The sequence below is a fragment of the Nannospalax galili genome, unplaced genomic scaffold, assembly GCF_000622305.1.
Source record: "Nannospalax galili isolate Female #2095 unplaced genomic scaffold, S.galili_v1.0 scaffold875, whole genome shotgun sequence".
In the NCBI taxonomy this organism is placed as follows: domain Eukaryota; kingdom Metazoa; phylum Chordata; class Mammalia; order Rodentia; family Spalacidae; genus Nannospalax; species Nannospalax galili.
Window position 1 is genome coordinate 4,498,115 of NW_008337059.1, and position 19,266 is coordinate 4,517,380.

At 44.7% G+C, this 19,266-nt stretch overlaps 1 protein-coding gene across 10 annotated transcripts in view; it reads left to right on the top strand.

The window, feature by feature from the left end:
* Nucleotides 1-19,266, top strand: part of Sorbs1 (sorbin and SH3 domain containing 1) — a 240,625-nt gene that overhangs the window by 214,262 nt on the left and 7,097 nt on the right. For 8 of the 10 annotated variants that reach the window (XM_029563061.1, XM_029563062.1, XM_029563064.1 and 5 more), the window contains 4 exons: nt 819-933; nt 1,076-1,201; nt 3,089-3,283; nt 17,972-18,030. In XM_029563061.1, coding sequence (XP_029418921.1) covers nt 819-933; nt 1,076-1,201; nt 3,089-3,283; nt 17,972-18,030 — 495 coding nt within the window. Of the gene's footprint in view, nt 1-818; nt 934-1,075; nt 1,202-3,088; nt 3,284-4,572; nt 5,329-17,201; nt 17,262-17,971; nt 18,031-19,266 lie in introns of all 10 variants that reach the window. The other 2 variants (XM_029563070.1, XM_029563066.1) reach the window with 2 other exon arrangements.

The window sequence follows — 19,266 nt, forward strand, 5'->3', positions numbered from 1 at the left end:
TCCTAAAAACAGAAAGTATCCTGGCTAGATGATAATACTGTCACAGCTGAGGCAAACAAAGAGCTGCATATGGAACAGTGAGGGGGAAAAAAAACATGAAGAGCCTTTGAAAAAACATCTTTTTTTTTTTTCTGAGATCTATTTTCCACATTGAGAAGGAAGGGAGGAAGGAGCATTCGTGACTAGATGAAAAGCACTGTGCTGGTGCTCTGCAGTTGGTGGTCGTGTTCTCCAGCCTTGAGTGAGCCACTGTGGTCACATCAAGGAAGAGTTATCTTAGAGAGATTAAGCTTCTTGTCCAGAATCCCAGAACTTGTAAATTTAGAACTTGGTTTCAGTCCAGATCTGCCAAACTTGAGAGCTTTTCCACTGTGTACTGATAGAGATGGGGCGAAGTGAGTAGGACAGAGACTGAATGGACAGACAGGAGGATGTCCGTGTGTCCTGGGTAATTTAGAGCAGCCCAGGCATAGTGAAGGCATCTAGACAGAGATGCTTGTCACCATTGAACAAACATCAGTTAAAACTGCTGGGCTTTGTTATGGTAAATCTCTAGGACAGATGGCCTGAGAAAACCACAGCAAACTCATTAGGCCCTGAATACTTTCTAGTGCTAGTCAGTTTGTATGTAAACGCCCATCTCACAGAAGACTGGAAAAATGCCCAACCTATGTAATTTCCTGAAGAATGGGGTTCTCACTTCCAAATATGGAACCCTCTTGTTCTGTAATTTAAATTTCATGCTGCTAAAAGCTAAAGTGTCTTCATGGTGCATATATTGAAACATCTGCTAAAAGGCAGTGGCCTTTTGTCAACAGGGAGCTGCCTCTGCAGAAGGGAGACATTGTTTACATCTATAAGCAGATTGATCAGAACTGGTATGAAGGTGAACACCACGGCCGGGTGGGAATCTTCCCACGTACCTACATTGAGGTACCACAGCCCTTCCTCCTCCTCTTCAGAAAAAGCCCACCAACGCCCAGAACGCTCTGCTTACCAAGTCCTTGTGTTTCGTTCCTTCCTATCCCTCTCCTTGTCCTCTCCCTCTTCTTTTTTGCTTATTTTCCTTTCTCAGCTCCTTCCTCCTGCTGAGAAGGCTCAGCCCAGAAAGTTGGCACCCGTGCAGGTTTTGGAATATGGAGAAGCCATCGCTAAGTTTAACTTTAATGGTGATACGCAAGTAGAAATGTCTTTCCGAAAGGTAAGTCACCCATCTCATCCCAGCTTTGGGGTCCTTGGATGGTGCTGTTTTCTGGGGGCAGCGGTTAGCTATGGAGTACCAGTCTATAGACTTAAGAACACACAATGACACTGATCAAAAATTGCAATAAGGGGAATTGGAGGATTCTCTGAGGTGAGATTCTATTTTAAAAAATAAACTACACTACTCAAGATTTTAAATATATTCAGCTCATCAATTAAAGGCAGTATTTCTGGAAGCTTAGATATCATGTATAAAGTGTATTCAGCCAATATTTAGTGATGACATTGTGTTGGTGACTTGATTCAGGCTTACAATATATCCATAAACCCAGTGAGGAAAACAAGGGCATTCATTCCAGGAGCTCAAAAGCTTTGAATCCAAAACTCACAGGTTATCAGTTTGTGGGGAGGTAAATACTTAATCTTAGCTTCTGTTGCCTCATAAAAAAAAAAAAAAGAAGAAGAAGAAGAGAGAATGCCATCTCCTAGAGCAGCTATAAGACCTCAATGAAGCAGCCTGTGTGAGACTGCCAGTGTACGGTGTGCCATCTGGTCGGTGCTCAGTCTACGGGAGGGAGCACTGCCACTACCATTGCTCTTGCTGCAGAGGAGCTCAACATTCATACTATGAACACAAGGACCTGTGGGGGCATATCTTTTTCTGAATCCCAAGGATTCAGACATTCTCTACATTTCAAAATTCTCTAGCTTGCTAAAGTTATTAGAATTACTACTTTTATTGGGACTCAAGGGAAGGTAGCACATGCCTTGGGAAAAGATAAGCAATCTTGTAGAAAGAAGAAACTAGAAACAACCTAATTGCCCAGTAACAGGTAACTGTAGTGGACCATTAAGTTGTGCAAAATCTATAAAAATGTAGAATTATATGAGACTTGATTCCACATATCTATAATCCTAGCATTTGGGAGGCAGAGGCAGGAGGAGAATTGAGTTCAAGGTCAACTTGGGCTACATAGCAAGATCCTGTTTCTAAATATATACAACATCCACATGGAGGCTAGAAAGCATCTGAAACTCCAGTTCTAGGGGATCTAAAACCCTCTTCTAGCCTCTGTGAGCATTGTACAACATGGACACACTTATATACATGCAGACAAAACACTCATACACATTAAATAAATAAATCAATAAATAAGTAAATGTTTAAAAGTTTTAAAAATAAGGTATATAAAGAAGTTAAAGATAACCTTCTAGAGGTGGCTCAGTAGGCCAAGGCACATGCTATAAGCCTGGGACCTGACTTCAATCCCCAGGATCCACATGGTGTAAAAGGTAAAAACTAACTCTCCCAAATAATGTTCTGACCTCCACATGCATGCTGTGCTACACTTCCCCTAACCCCATCATGCACAAAAAATGTAAAACTATGAAGATAACCTTCTGAGCCAGGCCTGGTAGCTCACACCTGTAATCCTAGCACTCTAAAGATTGCAGCAGGAAGATTATCATGAGTTAAAGGACAGCCTGGGCTACATAAGTGAATGTGAGGCCCTATCTCAAAAACAAAACAAACCAACCAACTAGAAAACCAAAACCAAAATAAAACTTACCCCTCCAAAACTTTTACCTTACAGATGAAGATTGAACATGTGATTGTTTTGCTCTAAATGAGTTTAAAAAGCTACATTTGCCTTCCAGTTTAAGGGCATAAATCTTGATCTCTTTATTGATCAAGCTTGACTTCCTGGTTAAGGGAGCTCTACTGTGTTAGCCCCCAGCCTACTACTCCATCTGGGTCCAGCAAGGAAGGTTTCTTCTGAGCACAGGGTATGGTAAAGGTACAGGACAGTAAAGGGTGCAAGCAGTGGTTCGAATGGGCTGAGGTGTGGTAGACTAAGGACTCTTACCTAACTGTGTCTTACAGGGCGAGAGGATCACTCTGCTCCGACAGGTGGATGAGAACTGGTACGAAGGGAGGATTCCGGGGACGTCTCGTCAAGGCATCTTCCCCATCACCTATGTGGATGTGCTGAAGAGGCCACTGGTGAAAAACCCCGTGGATTACATTGACCTGCCTTACTCTTCCTCCCCAAGTCGCAGTGCCACTGCAAGCCCACAGGTATCTAAGTTTTCATCCTTGGCTTTGTCGATGGCTCTCTGGTGCTCTGATTAAGAACTGCCTTTAACAATACAGACTGGGGATTATTTTCATACATGTAAATGGCATTTCCTAGCACTCTAAGTGTAAGGGAGAACATTGCTATGGGGATAAGGTGAGTCATGAAAGAAAAACCAGAGACAGTATCAGTTGGTTCCTCCTGGGTGAAGCTGGTAGTGTGGAGACAACCCCTGATCATAAATCCCATAGTCCGTGGCTCTCTTGGCAATCTTGTCTGTCAAGATTGGCTTATAGAAGACAGTGATTGAAAGACTACTTCATGTTCTCATCCTTAAACATGTAGACCAGTTTCAAAGTACTTGGCAAGCATTCACTGGACCCAGGCTGGAAAAGGAGCTTCTAGTCTGTCGATCTCTACTGTGCCAAAAGGAAGTAGTTTATAGGTATCATGAGATGTTTACTTTTCTGAACATTAATTTTGAACAAAATTATTTTAAAATGGTCTTCCAAAGATGCCCACTTTCCCAAAGCCAAGAAAAATGAGAACTTTGAGCTCAAGAGAGATATGGTGGACTGACCTCCCATGGAATGAAGTTGGAGGAGGATGGCCAGAGGATGGGGGCTCTGGGCAGTGCTGAGATGATGCCTCTTTCTCTCATCCTCTAACCATTTCTCTGCCCCCATCACTGACACAATAGAGAGCACTTGGCATAAAGCATTAGAGAGATCAGATGGGTTTTCCTCACAGTGAGAGCTGCAGTCTGCTCTGTGAGAACTTGGGGAACTCTGTGGAGTTTTCACTTGACCATAACCAAGAATGATTGCAAAAGAAAGTGACCACAGTACTCATGCGTCCGTCTGGAAGACTCCTGAGCCAGGAAGAAGGAAGGGCCAGGACAGAGGCTGTCCACCTTCCCTGGGTCAGGACTGTGGTTGCAGAAATGGTTGGGTTGGCCTGGTTGGGGCAGTTCCAAGTATATCTCTTTGAAAGCTGATTCTGCAAAGCAGGCCAGCACCATCCAGAACATCCAATGGGAGCCTTTCGCATCTCCATGCCACATGCCTCTCCTCTCTCCACCTGCATGTACTCGTGCACACACTCAACCACTTCCTGGGTTCTCTCCCAACCTCTCCAGATGATTTCCTTTTTGGACACCAGTGTGTCTTGCTCATCTTCTCCATTTCGCTCCTTTTTATGCTCCTTATGATTATTTTCCTCCTCTTTCCTTTATGCTGACACTGTTATCTTTGCTTCTTTCTTTTGTTTTCTTCTCTCTCCTTTTCTTAAGTGTCCTAGTCACAGCAAGCTCATCATGCCAGCCCCTTCATCTCTGCCCCACCCCCGCCGAGCCCTGTCCCCTGAGCTGCACGCCATCACCTCTGAGTGGATCTCGCTGACTGTTGGGGTCCCAGGCAGGCGTTCTCTGGCCGTGACCCCACCCTTGCCTCCATTACCTGAGGCTTCTGTCTATGACACTGACCACTTGGCCTTGCCATCCAGGGCTCATCCCTCCCTTCCACTCAGCTTCCCTTATTCAAGTTGGTCAGATCACTCTACACCATGCTCAGTGGTTTCCCCACTGGCCCTGCCTCCTCCCCGTAAAGCCTACTCCCTGGTACCCAGTGCCCAGGCTCCTCTTCACATCAATGGTGATGGTGGTCTCCATACCCACCAAGATGGCTTCTCCCAACCACCGCTTGCAAGCTCTGATAGGGTCATCTTGGAGCTTAGTGATGCCTTTAGCAGCCAGAGCAAGAGACAGCCCTGGAGAGAAGAGAATGGACCATATGAGAGGAAAGCAGAGAGCAAGGCAGGTGAGAGATGCCCTGGTGGACCCAAGATCTCTAAGAAGAGCTGCTTGAAACCTTCAGACGTGGTCAGGTGCCTGAGTTCTGAGCAGAGACTCTCAGAGTTCCACGCTCCTGAGGAGAGCCGGTCCTGCAAGCCTCCAGGTAGCCCTTTCCCAGCATGGGAGGCTGGGCCCCCAGAGCTGCACAGAGGTATCGAGGCTGACAGGAAGGCTGCTCAGAGTGGTGTGAGCCAGGTAGGCCTGCAGCATGACCTGGGTGCCTTGGCCTCTTGCTTGGCATGGTGGGCCAGACCAGATGTCTCACCCCTGGTACATCAACCAAGGCCAAGTGGGTGCCTGTGAGACCTGTTTGTTTGCTTGCTTGGGAATAAAGGGATGGCCAGGAGGGAATGGAGGGAATGTGGACTGAGGTGTTGGCTGGGGACAGTTCAGGGAAAGGTATTCTAGTCCCTTGAGATGCTTTGAAAGTATTCCTCCATTGGTACTTACTGCCCTGATACAAAAGCTCATGAGCAGGAAAGCTTCCCTCATGTCCCATTCATGTCTTGAAGATTGTCTTTGCTTTGCTCTGACTAACAGCTGAGAACACCAGGCTTTGGGTGTGGTGTGGTTTTTGGGTTTTGGTTTTTTGTTTTGTGTGTGTGTGTGTGTGTAAAATGCACTGTTTTCATAACTCATGGTACACGGCTAGTACTCAGTGCTGTCCAGTCTTTGTCTCGTCTTATGTTTGTGTGAGAGTGAAGGGCCTTGTTCACAGTTGAACAGAAGTATTTTGGTTCTGAGGAGGAGTGATGCAGGGTCTCCTGGTGTACTCAGGGTCACTGAGTGGGCATGACAGGTTTTTGAGTGATGATCTCTCAGTGAACTACTAAGACTTCAGCATATGGACCAAGATGCCATTACGGTGTTTTGAGGGGACATGATTTTGGCAAGTAGAAAGATCATTCAGTTTTGCCTGTGTTGTTTGTACCCAGAAAAATTAAAGACTTTGGGTATAGTTACCAGATTTGAGCACCAGCTGCATCTTACTGTCCTGATGAGAATTGTTCACCCTCTCAGGGACTGAGTTTCCTGACTTTTGAAATGACGATATCACCTCCTTCATAGCATGGGCCAGAAAATTCCTTGAAATAATGAATATGACAGAGGACATGATCAGCACTTGTAAAGGAAAGATGTAAGAGCTATGATAGTAGGAGATCTAAAACTGCTTCTAGAACAGGGAAAATTTAGAACCTCCTTAGAACCAGATGGTTTCTTGAAGATGTCTCTAAGCTATTTATTATCAGCTGTATACAGTAACCACTGTAGACTATACTCTGCCCTCAAACTTCCAGCCTTATTTCTCTTTGAGGCTCTATTTGGTCTGTGTTAGTTCAAGGTGTGCTGGTATTAGTCTCTAGACAGGTTCTCTTGAGCCTATGTTTCAGTGACAGTGGCAGGCAGACACAGTAGTGTCACCATGCCAGTAATGATCACAGAGGTCTGAGACATACCAGGCCAGACCTCCACAGGCCAGTATGTCCGGAGTGGGAATCACTGAAGGTGGTTTAAGTGTGGGTATGCCTTTGTAGAATTGGGCTTAGACACTTGAAAGTTAGCAAGCACTGAGTTTCCTGAGCCATAGTTTATCATGTATAAAATAGGGATGGAAGCAAACAGTCCATTCCTCCCTGTAATAACCAAATTTAATAGGGGATGTCAGTAAGGTACGTGGTATGTGGTAAGTCTCCATAACGTGAGAACGTCCTTCTATGCTTGGTTCAGATGTGTTCTAGTTTCCATTGCTGTGACAAAACTCTCTGATCAATACCAACTTGGGGAGGAAAGGGTTTATATGGCTTACATCTCAGGGGTCAGGGATCACAATTCATCAGGGAGTTCAAGGCAGGAGCTGGAGCACAGGCCATGGACAAATGCTGCTTACTGGCTTGCTTCCCTGGCCCATGTTCAGCCTGCTTTCTGCTTTTTTTTTTTTTTTTTTTTTTTTTTTTTTTTTTTTGTATGTGTGTATTACTTGCATGTAGGTAAGTGCACCCGAGTCATGCAGTGCCCACGGAGGTCAGAAGAGGCTGTTGGATCCCCTGGGACTGGAGTTACCGACAGTTGTTAGCGGCCATGTGGGATTTGAACCCGAGTCTTCTTTAAGAACAACCAGTGTTCTTAACCTCTGAGCCATCTCTCCAGCCCCGTTATTTATTATTTTTATTTTATGTGTATGACTGTATTGCCTGCATGTATATGAGTGCACCCATGTTGTGCAATGCCACGGAGGTCAGAAGAGGGCTTCAAATTCCCCTTGAACCGGGGTTAAGGACGGTTCGTAACTGCCATGTGGGTGCTGGGAATCGAACCTGGGTCTTCTGCAAGAGCAGTCAGTGCTCTTAACTGCTGAGCCATCTCTCCAGCCTCTCAGGCTCCTTTCTTCTACAATACAGAACAAACTGGCCAGGGGTGGCACCTCCCACAGTGGGCTGGGTCCTCCCACATCACTCAAAAATCAAGAAAATACTCCACAGACATGGCCACAGGCCAGTCTAATGGAGGTAATTCCCCAGTTGAGGCTCCCTCAGCCCAGGTGTGTCAAGTTGACAACTAAAGCTATCCAGCACAAGATGGTTACCCCATCTCCTACTATGGGGCTTTAGGAAGGCAGCAGTACCTGGGAGATGTTTTGTCTTGTCCTGGGACAGGTGCTACTGAAATGTCTACTCAGAGAAAAAGTGTCTATCTGATTAAGAGAAAAAATAGTTCGCCGGAACAGGTGATGAAATTGCTAGTTGAGAAGAATGGAATGTCTGACAAAGGAGTAGTTCACAAGTCAATCTGAGGTGCCTGGAACCCTGGAGCCATGAGTGAGTCATCACCACAGCCAAATTCCAGGATCCAGTGTGTACAGGAAGTGCGCACAGTGCCAGAGTGCTGAGTGAGCTCTAGGGTACACGCTTCCTGCTTCCTACCAAGGACAAGAGTAGGGTAGCTGGGAGCACCAGAGACTTTGCTGACTGGAAAGCCAGGCTTGTTGAGAATTGGTTCTCCTTTCCTGGTGTGTCTCCAGACACCAGGTGGATCACTTCCTGTCCCCTCCCTCCTGTTCTCCTGGTGTAAGCCTCTTTCCTATGGGTGTGTCGAGGGTCCAGTTGGGTCTTTTTGAGAGGTGAGGGTGTCTGGAAAGGCCAGTTATATACATACCTCCCTCTCAGGCTCTCACTTCCTGCTCCAGACAGCTTTGGAAATGGGTCCTTCACAGAGGGCTCCCAACTCCTTGAGTTCTGTTTGGCTGACACACAGCTGTTCCCTAGTGGGCTTATTAGGGTCAAGTAATCTCAGCTATGTCACTTGTTTGGATAAATATATCCAATATCAAGAAAATTGTCAGCCACTCTCCTTACTGAAACAAAAGTTCAGTGTGTTTGTACTTTTATTTTCCTGAGAGACTTGGTTGAGTACCTGACTAGTAAACAGAGAATTTCCCCTGAGAGCCTTAATGAAAAAGCAGTCTGAAATGCTGTGGTCATCACTCTCTTTTAAATATCTAGTATGTTCTAGGCATGTGTTAAGTGCTACAGGAGACTGAGAGGGATAGACATCACTGTGGACTTCCTCCAGTCCTTAGGACTTCCTTAGGAGAGTCCTTCTTCCATAGGTCAGAAGGCCCCCATATGATATGACCATTTAGACAACAAGGCAGCCTCAATCTCAAAAGCCTCTCCAGCTTTTGTGCCTGGATGAGTTCCTACTTGTCCTTTACATCTTTATGTAGATGCTGGTGCTTCTAGAAGCCTTTACTGGCTACCTCCCCAGTGTGACGTGATAAAGGGCTCTGACTTGGTGCTGTCCCCACTCTGCACCTGACCCCTGTGAGCACTTCTTGACTCTAATGTATTTGTCCCTTTGCTGGCCTATAGGCCCTAAGGTCAAGGACCATGACACCTGATATATATGGAAGGTGCTCAGTAAAGATTCATTGAATGAAAGAAACAACCAAAATAGTAATAATAATAATAATGATAATAATAATAATAATAATAATTGAGCACAACTAAAAGAGTTTGTCCACTCTTTTTCACTGGAGGAATAAGAACTGTCCACAAGTAATTAGAATGAAACAAAGAAAAAGAGTCACAGTCTATCTTTAAAGTTCCAGATGGGGAGAAATAATAAGCAACAGGAGGAAGAAGGTGATTGTAAAGACTTTGTGAGAAGTATTTGTCCTGTGCATTAAAGAATAGGGAGTTTTCCCAAAGGTATGGCAGAGGGTGATTGATAGTCAAAGGCCCAGAGGTGGGAAGTATGAGGTGTCTATGGAGAAGGGTACATTCCTGCTTTCAGTGAGGCTTTGGATGTATCTATGGGGCAATAGATCAGGGGGACTCTGAGGACGGCTTGGAGGATAACTGTCAGTACCTCACACATTCATCCATATCTCTTAATGGTATTTGAAGTCATCTTCCTTTTTGATCCATGATGCTTGCCAGTCACTCTCTCCACTGCTTTCCATCCCGTTGGTCACCTGTCACCATCTCAACAGGGCAAATATGTGAACTCTCCTGGAAGAATGGTTTGACGTCTCACTCACTTCCACTGCCAGTCTGATTTCACATTGGACTTGCTGCTCGTGTTTTTAGGCCTGTTTTCTCTGAACAGCTGAAGGGGTAAATGAAGTGCAGGAGTCTCCAGGGGAGCCCAGGATAGGTAGGAAGAGCATCAGTCTCTAGGTTCCAGCTCTGGCTCTGCCATCAACCAGCTGAGTGTCCGTAGATGAGTCATTTCTCCTTCCTGACAGTTTCCTTATCCATAAACAAAAGATGCAGACATGGGAGCTGAACTTCCTTTTCGCTTTGATAGTCTGTGAGTGAGTGAGGTCCCATGTGAATTTAAACACACAAAAAAGTTAAATGGGGTTTATTATAGATCTGTGAATCTTCTCCATTAAAAGATAAAAGCTTTCCTTTTATTTATTTTTTGGGCATCGGCACCCTTATTGACTGGATAAAAACATACACAGATACATATAAAATACCCAAGAGTTCAGAATTATCAAGCAAGTTCTTGGATTGTGTTTGGCTGATTTTGGCTAACAATATTTAGAACAACAGAGGCAAGAAGGCAAAGGGGAAAGATCATCTGGGAAATCTCTGTCATTTGCATCGTTGAGCATTTGCTCCATTTCCCTGAAAGGGAAGCATTTTATGCTGACTGGTATCTGGATTTATGTTGGAGTGCCTGCACTTTGTGAGCAAGCCTCATTGAATTTCTAAATTAAACTGGGTGGGGGTGGCACACACCTGCGATTCTAGCACTCCGGAAACGGATGCAAGAGAATCAGTTGGGAATTCAAGGTCATCCTTGGGTACTTAGTACAAGGCCAACAAGGACTACATGAGACTCTGTCTCAAGCAAACAAAACACTAAATTATAATGAATCATTAAAGATTGTCCCAGTGACTTCAATTTTTTTTTTTTATAAACTCCAAGAATCTGAGGCTGGCTAAGGACTTCAGGCCCATATGCTGGGGGCGAGGGGGAGATAACCAATTGCATATAATTTCTAGAAGTCCCACTGGAATCCATGCAAGAGCTCACACCTTGCCCACAAAGCACCAGGTGAAGTTCCCAATCCATTTGGCCTTTACACGATGAGATGAGAAAACAGAGGTTCAAGAAGAGTGGTAAAACTTTTGTGTTATAATTTGGTTCTGAGGGGGCTGGAGAGATAGCTCAGTGGTTAAGAGCACTGGCTACTCTTCCAGAGGACCCAGGTTCAATTCCCAGCACCCTCATGGTGGCTAACAACTGTCTGAAACTCCAGTTCCAGGGGATCTGACACCCTCTTCTGACCTCCAAGGGTACTGCTTGACATGCGTACATGCAGACAATACATTCATACACATAAAATCAAAATAATAAAATTTTCTTTAAAATAATTTTTAAAAAATGATTTGGTTCTAAAGAAGAATAGAGCCAACCAAACAGTAAAGTATGAGTGTAAAATGGAAGTATTCAGGAACACTAGGTGTTGACAAGCCTCTTCTAAGGCAGGGTAACTACTGCCTTAGACACAGGAGAGGCGGGAGGTGACTCAGCTAAGGACAGAGAGATGTCCTGCTTCCCAGAAAGACAAGAACAAAGTCAGGGGCCTGGGTGGAGAATGGAAACCAGAAATAGAAGGGAAACATGAAGTGCAACTTGCAAGAACTAAAAGGAAATTAGAAATATTAAGATGCTCAAAAATGGGAAATGTTTTCCTTTGACTCACTCAGAAGGGAAGTCTCCAAGCAAACCCAAAGAGTGTTGTTTATAGGAAGAGAAGAAACATGGGCCACAGATCTTACACAATAACCTGCGGGTATTCTCTCTCCACTTAAAGGTAGAGAACCCAAACCAGAAGCCGCATGCAGTATCTACCATTAGTGCAGTATCAGAAATGAGGTGCAGCCATAGCAATCCAGGTGCTGGCAGTGGAGTGCTAAAGAGATGACCTTCCCTCGGCAGTTCCCTCCGGTGGTCCTGAAGCCTCTGGCAGGGCATCTGGACATCAAGTGTAGGAGAATCAATGCAGAGCTTGGAAAACATTCACATACACTGCAGATAAAGCACCTAGCACAGACCACAAAGCTGGGATTCAACTCAGTCAGAGCCTGTTGGCTGATACTGAGGAAGCAGCGAAAAGAGACAAAAGATGCTCATTCCACCTAAGAAAGGAAGTGGTGGCTGGCATGGAGGGGAAAAGTAGATGAGAGACTCATTTTTCTTTGGGTTGCATAAGCTAAGAATTTAGAAATGTGGGGGTCAGTGAGATAGCCCAGTGGATAAAGGCAAGCCACCAAGCTTGATAATGTGAGTTGGATCCCTGGAATCTGCATGGTGGAAGATAGGAACTGACTCCCCCAAGTTGCCCTCTGATAGTCACATGCATGCCCTCCCAATAAATAAATAATTTAAATTTTTTAAAAAATTAGGAAATTTATGATTTGTACTCAGCATATCAAAATCTCTTTGTTTTCTCCCACCGTGAAGTAAACAGCATGAGCTACTCTGGTCAGCCTTCTCTCCCTATCCCTGGGCAACACCTTGCCTCCCATGCTTCCAGAAGTGAGCTGTCCATCCATGTCAGGAGGCTTTGAGCGGAAGCTTTCCTCCATGCAGTCTTCAGTAGGCAGTGTAGACGGCCGCCTCCTTTGAACCACCCGGTCAGTCCCACCGACTCTAGTTATTAATTCATAGGATGTGTATACTCCAGTCATAGACTGTTAGAGCCCAAAAGGACATGAATCATGTCCAGCCCTCTTATTTATTTTAAAATTTGAAATCTAAAGAAGTTAAACAGGGACTGGAAAGATGGCTCAGTGATTAAGAACACTGACTGCTCTTGTAGAGGACCCAGGTTCAAAACCACCTGTAACTCTAGTTCCAGGGACCCAGTGCCCTCTTCTGACCTCTGCACGCATTGCATGACACGGGTGCACTTACATACATGCAGGCAATACACTTATACACATAAAATAAAAATAAAATAAGGGCTGGAGAGATGGCTCAGAGGTTAAGAACACTGGTTGTTCTTGCCCAGCACCCACATGGCAGCTAACAACTGTCCGTAACTCCAGTTCCAGGGGATCTGATGGCCTCTTCTGTCTTCTGTGGGCATTGCATGACACGGGTGCACTTACCTACATGCTAAAATATTTTTTTAAAATGTTAAAAATCTCTTAAAAGTTAAACTTTTTGCTCAAAAGACAGAATGTTAGAGCCTGTCTGCAAAACCATATTTTTCATTTTCCATTAGGAGGCCAGTGTAGGTTCCCATAATGTGGGGTGGGGGCTGAGGTGACATAGGGTTTGACATGACTAGAGCAATGCCCACTTAGAGACTCGGGTCCATCAGCCCAACAAGAGAGCAGTAGACTCCGGACCACACAGAGGCTGAGTCTCTCTATCCTTCCCACTCCTCCGGGGTCTCCTGCTGTTTTCTAACTGTAGTGTAGTTTATTTTGGACTTTGAGCCTTTGGCACACCCCCAGAGCTGGAAGAAGATACTTAGTAACTGCAGTAGCACCAGGTGCTCTGTGGATCCAGAGGGACTAACAGCTCCAGGGATGCTAAGGTCAGATTACTGATGGACATCTGTGAACTAAAGGCAGGCAACAGGGCAGCAGAGCAAGGATACATGCAGAGTTCTTCATTTGGGGAGATTGAAACGAGCTCTCCAGCCAGGAGGGAAGCTTGGGTGTGAATCCAGAGAAGGCAGTTTCTGGGTCAGCAGCTATTATCTGCTTACTGTTGATGGAGAGGTAAAGGGAGTATAGTGTGTGCTGGTTTGAGTGTGCATTTGTGCACTGTGTGTTGGACTGGTTGCTGTTTTTCCAAGCGCGTGGAAAGCTGGAATTCATCTCCAGAATCCAAGACGTACTTAGCATGAGCTAATACTCCCTTTATGCTTAGCACTGGCTGAGTCCTGGTGAGAACTGTATCTATTCTTGGGCTTAAATAAGGGCAGATTCTGAGGCCCTGTGGGAGGATTCAGAGAAGCACTGCCAGTAGGACAATGTGAGTGAATCACATATGTAATTTAGAATTTCCTGGTAACCACAGTGAAACAGAACTGGTGAAATTAATTTTTGTAACATATACTATTTAACCCAATATATTAAAAAATTATTTAATGAGATAGTCTACATTATTTCGTGCTAAGTATTTGAAATCCACTTTTTACTCCATATTTGCCCCATTTTGAGTGCTCAGTAGCTGCCTGTGACTGCTGGTACCACCCTGAAGGTACAAGCTTAGAGGAAGAGCAGCCTAAACCTGGCAAGTGTTGGAAAGTGGGAGCAAAGAAAAAACATAGGCTTAGAGGGGAAAACAAACCTCTGCAGGTAAGCAGCTTTGCAGGGCTGACCCTTGTAGTGGATAGCAATGCTTTCCATCTCCTGGGAGCTTCCCCCTCCCCCCAAAACTGGTTTACATTCCATCTACATGAGATGCTTCATTTAAATCTAAACAGGGAGAAACTGAATCTCAGCTAAAGGATGTTTACCTTTCCTGCTTCCTTCATTTATCCCACAAATACAAGTGGGGAACCCACTCATACTGATGTGAGAACTAGGATGATGACTGTCCTGCTTTGGGGGTATCCTGACACTGAGAAGGTACTACTGAGCCATCAGTATCCCTGTAGTATTTTGGTTCCTTGGGTTAATGACCAGACACTACCTTTTCCTGTATACTGTACCATTTATGGAGGGAAATGCCTTTGAACACCTAGAGTTAAAGATTCAAGAAGAGAGCCAGGCATAGTGGCGCATACCTTTAATCCCAGCACTCGGGAGGCAGAGGCAGGCTGATCTCTGTAAGTTCAAGGCCAGCCTGGTTTACATAGAGTTCCAGGCCAGCTGGACTACAGGGAGACCCTCTCTCTCTCAAAAAAAAAAAAAAAAAGACCCCCCCCCAAAAAAAAAGGTTCAAGAAGAGAAGTCAGACTGCCTGTTTTCAGAAGAGGTTGAACTTAGGTATTGCTAGCACAGTTGATGTCAGCCATCTTCAGCCTGACCAAGAGGAGGTAATATGTGAGACAGTCACAAAGGCTCAGCACTGAGATCACTCCTTTGCATAAGACTTCAGTCTTCTCTGAACCATAAACTTCCCTCTTCTGTCTTCAACAAATCAAAGGTTAGTAAAAAGTAAAAAGCCAGGGGAGGTAATGGACCTTTATGGGCTTATACAGCAGCTCTGTCTTCCTGTGTTTGATTCGCTGATCCTCTTTTAAGCACAACACTCTGTGCTGAGTGATTGACTCCAGCCACAGCTTTGACATTAAGTTGATGCTGGAGTGTTTTGTGGGTTGTGGTGATCATGCCTAGAGTTGTCCACATTCTCTCTTTGTTATTGCTTTTGGCCCGAGGTCATCAGGCCACCAGCTGGAGTTTGAGCTTTTTTTTAATGTAAACTTTTATTTTCATGAGTGCAACCCAGACTAGTCTTGGAACTCTGAGACCAGAGAATCTCACTTGAGGTCCTTGGCAACATGGGTTCCCAAAATCAGGCTGAGAATCAGCAGTATTTGTACCACCTGTGAGCAATGGACAGCGTCTAAAACAGCTGGGTGAACCAAGTCAGAATCTGTGTTTTAGCAGGGTCCCAGGTGATACCTGACCCAGAAGAGTACCCTGACCCCTGATTGTCCACAGTGGTCTCTGCTCTATCAGCTGTGGCCACCATCTCTTCCTCTCAAGCAGCCACTTCTGCTGTTGGACAGCACCCACTTTTAGAAAGCTGCCTCTTCTGTCAGAATCACCCCCCAGCCCCACCCCCCACTTTCGTCCAAAGGTACCAAAGTTAGTTTCATTCTTCTGGATGCCCACATAGCAAATGCTTGGAAATGTCCATTTCTCTCTCCTGTGTTACAAGGAAACTTTGACCCAGAGGTTAGGTAGATGGTGAGTTAAGCACAAGGTCAGCAGGCCCTAAGCCACTAAAGAAAGAGCATGAAATGACCTTCAGTTTTGTCTTTTTCTCTACTGCTTGAGTCCAAGGGAACAGCTCTGAGTTGGTTGAGGTTGAGAAAAGATTCAGAGAACTTGAAGGGGCTTCCCAGAAGGAGGAGCATATGGAAGTAATATGTGGTGTAGAAGGTGGTTGTGCAGGGCATGCTAAGGGGTGAGGACATTTACAGTGGAGATGAAAGTGAGTGTGGTATGGTGGAATGGAAAAAGCAGCCAAGTAGTTTGCCTCTCTCAATGGTGTGTGGCATTGAGGCACATACTGCCCCCCTCTGAGCATGGCTTTTTAAGGTAAACAGTATGATCATCCCAATCCTACCTGTCTCCTGGGTTTCTGTGGGACTCATAGTTATGTCTGTGAGCACACTGATAAAGTGGAAGGTGTTCTGAAGATAGAAGAAGTCAAGCAGGACAGTAGAGGAAGCCCAGAGACCAGTCTACACTGCTTTACTGTGTGACCTTAGAGGAGGCCACCACACTCTCTCTGGCCCTCCCTGTGAAACAAGTGCATCCTATATAAAAGATTTCTAGTTGAGCGTGGTGGTACATGCCTGTAGTCCCAACGCTTGGGAGGCAGAGGCAGGTGGATCTCTGTGAGTTCAAGGCCAGCCTAGTCTACATAGTGAGCTCCAGGCCAGCTGGGGCTATAGGGAGACCCTGTTTCAAAAAGACCAAAAAAAGGAAAAAAAAAAAAGGTTTCTAAGTGCCCTTCTAGAAATCCATGGAGTTTCTGTGGGCTGATGCAATTGTTGCATGTTACCTAGAGTGTTTATCCAAAGGTGAACTTTTTAAATATTTATTCAGAGAGACTTCCTAAAGCTTGAAATTGAATCATCTCTGTTCTGGGGAAATTGATTCTGAACTGCCTTCCATTGGTGGCTTTGCCACTCTGATGGGAGCCTGGCTTTTCAGGGCCCTGATTTCAACATGTGCTGCCCAGGCTAGTAAGTGATGATTCATTGCTATGTCTAGTGCAAGACACACCACCCTACTTCTAGAACCACGTTAGAAACTCATTTCATACCCCATAGTAGTATATCATGTGCACAATTTTCCAGGAATATAGTCTTGTGTGAGACTTCAAATATTACCTTGGACTGTTTCAATAGTAGTATAACCTTCAGTTTTTTAAGTACCCAGGCATGGCAACCCTGATAGTTTTATGAGCCTATTCAGCTATTGGCTACCAGTTAACAAAAACTAAAACTGCCTTTGACACAGCAGCTCTTCCCTAGAAGTTTGTTCCCTGAAAGTGAAGGAATCAAAATGTGTGGTTTCAGGAGGGGCATGTCTGTTCCTAAAAGACAGCTCTTTCATGTGTCTCTCCTGCCAGTCTGGGGACTCTGTGTTGTACACCCTGACCTCACTGCAGCCACGCTTCCTGTTTCCCATTTCATCTCCTGGATGCTTGCTTCTAACTCTGTACATTTGCATTTTTTCCTGCGCATCTACCATGTTGTCGTGGAAACTCAGTGGCCACAGGCCTCGAATATGTGGTGTCATCTAAGTGTGGTGGTGTGGTACGTGTATTTGCTCACGCTTTTATTTTGAATCCTTTCTGATGTTTCATCTGCTAAAATGTCTCCCTTATGATTTGCTTGGTGACCACAGCCTTCTCATCATTCATTGAAAGCAGGACCTGATCTCACAGAATCTGAAAAGAGCTATGTGGTAAGATGCCTGTTGAATAAGACTGTGACTTTCCTAAAGAGAAACCCTTACTGACTCCAGCGTGTAAACCAGAGTAATGTCTGGTTAGTAGCCAGCTGTGGTTTACAGCTGTTGTAGTAGAGCTAGAGGTTAGGCCATCTTCTACCCCTTAAAAAAGCAGAGGAATTTAGAAACTTTTCCAACTCTGCCTCTAGTGGGATTAAATGTGTGTGTTAGTGCATGACCGGGATTCATACTTGCATTTCTATCCTGAGATTGTTCCATTTGTAACAGTTGCTCACTAATTACAGGCTTTTATGCTGCTGCCTTTTTTTTAATGTTCATACTAAATCCCAAATTCTTCTGTGTCTTACCTGTTTTTCCATGCTTACGCCTGGATCCCTCCTGCACTCACTCCGCTCCTGGAATCTCTATTTTTTAACCTGGATCTTCAACTCTGTTTTTTCCCTGGACTTATGTACTTCATCTGGAATGTTACATCTCTTCCTCTCTTTCGTTTTTTGTGTTTTTTTTTCTTTTTTTGTCCCCACATTGACTGTTTTATGGGGGTTTCTGGATGTCGCGGGGCCACCTCACAGGAAGCAGTTTGCAATGAGATCATAAACATTGCCGAGAAATCTGTTCATTACTGCAGCACTGTCTCTCATCCCCTTGACTTCCATCACAAGGTATCCCCTTATGACAATAAATCATCTTTAATCATTTCTCAGCAACCTCAAGCCCAGCAGCGAAGAGTCACCTCAGACAGAAGTCAAACCTCACAAGACTTGTAAGTACACTTGGTGAACTTGAGTTCTCATGTCCTTGGTGAATTTCCCACCTTAGAAAATATACGGTTGGCTGCAGTTGGATGGTCATTTGGGAGAATGAGCCAATGTTCACTCCCTGTCTCTCTGGGGACTTCTAGCAAAGGCTGTATTTCCTGTCAATCATTGTGAAAACAGGTAGTGGGTAAATAAAAGAGGTCCTGGGCTACTGGGAGAGAGAAAGACAAGTAAAGAATTAACAACCATCCAAGGGAAAATGAGTGCTGTGGGAAACAGGAAAGAACAATTACGAGGGAGCAGAAATGAATGAGAAGGGCTGATTCATTCAGTTGTTCATTCAAAATATTTATTGGATATATCCGGTGGTTATGCAATAGGAGAAAATTCTGTTCATAAAAGGAGAGTGATTTGAATGACACATTGAGACAAAGGCTTGGAGGTGGGTGGTGTTTAGAGAACCTGAAAAAAAGCCTGTGTGACCAGCATATGGTTCATGGAGATGTTAGGGCGAAAAGTTAAGTAGGTGGCACTGGATTCTAGAATGCAGCTGAAATAAGTTTAGATTTTATTCTGCAGACACTAGGAAGCCACCGAAAGTTGCTTGTGTCTGTTCTAAAGATATAATCTGGCAACAGACTAGAGAGTGGGATTCAGAGACAAAAGACAAGGATGTTGGTTAGGAGCTATTAAGTCAGTGAAGAAGTGATGATGGGGGTTGGAGAGGTGGGTCAGTGGTTAAGAGCACTGGCTGCTCTTGCAGAGGACCCGGGTTCAATTCTCAGCATCCACATGGAGGCTAATAACTGTCCATAACGCTCGTTACAGGAGATCCGACCACTTCTTCTGACCTCCACAGGCATTGCACAACATGGGTGCACTTACACACATGCAGGCATACATATACATAAAAAATAAAAATAAAATAAATAAGTTAAAAAAGAAGTGATCATGGCCTGAGCTAGGACAGAATGGATATATATGTATATACATATATATGTAGATAGATAGATATAGAAAGTTAGGATAAAGAAGAATTGATAGCAAAGGAGACCTAGAAAGAGCAGCAGGAGACTGGCAGAGGTCTGTGAGTGCTCACTTTGATAGACCAGGGCAGGTGGGATCTGGCCAACTGTGCTGCCTGTCTCTGAGAGGCCAGGAGTAGAAAATGAGAAATAGTTGCCAAGCTTTCTCTCTGGCAACTGGAAAAATCACTGGTGGCCACTGAGACAATCATGGCA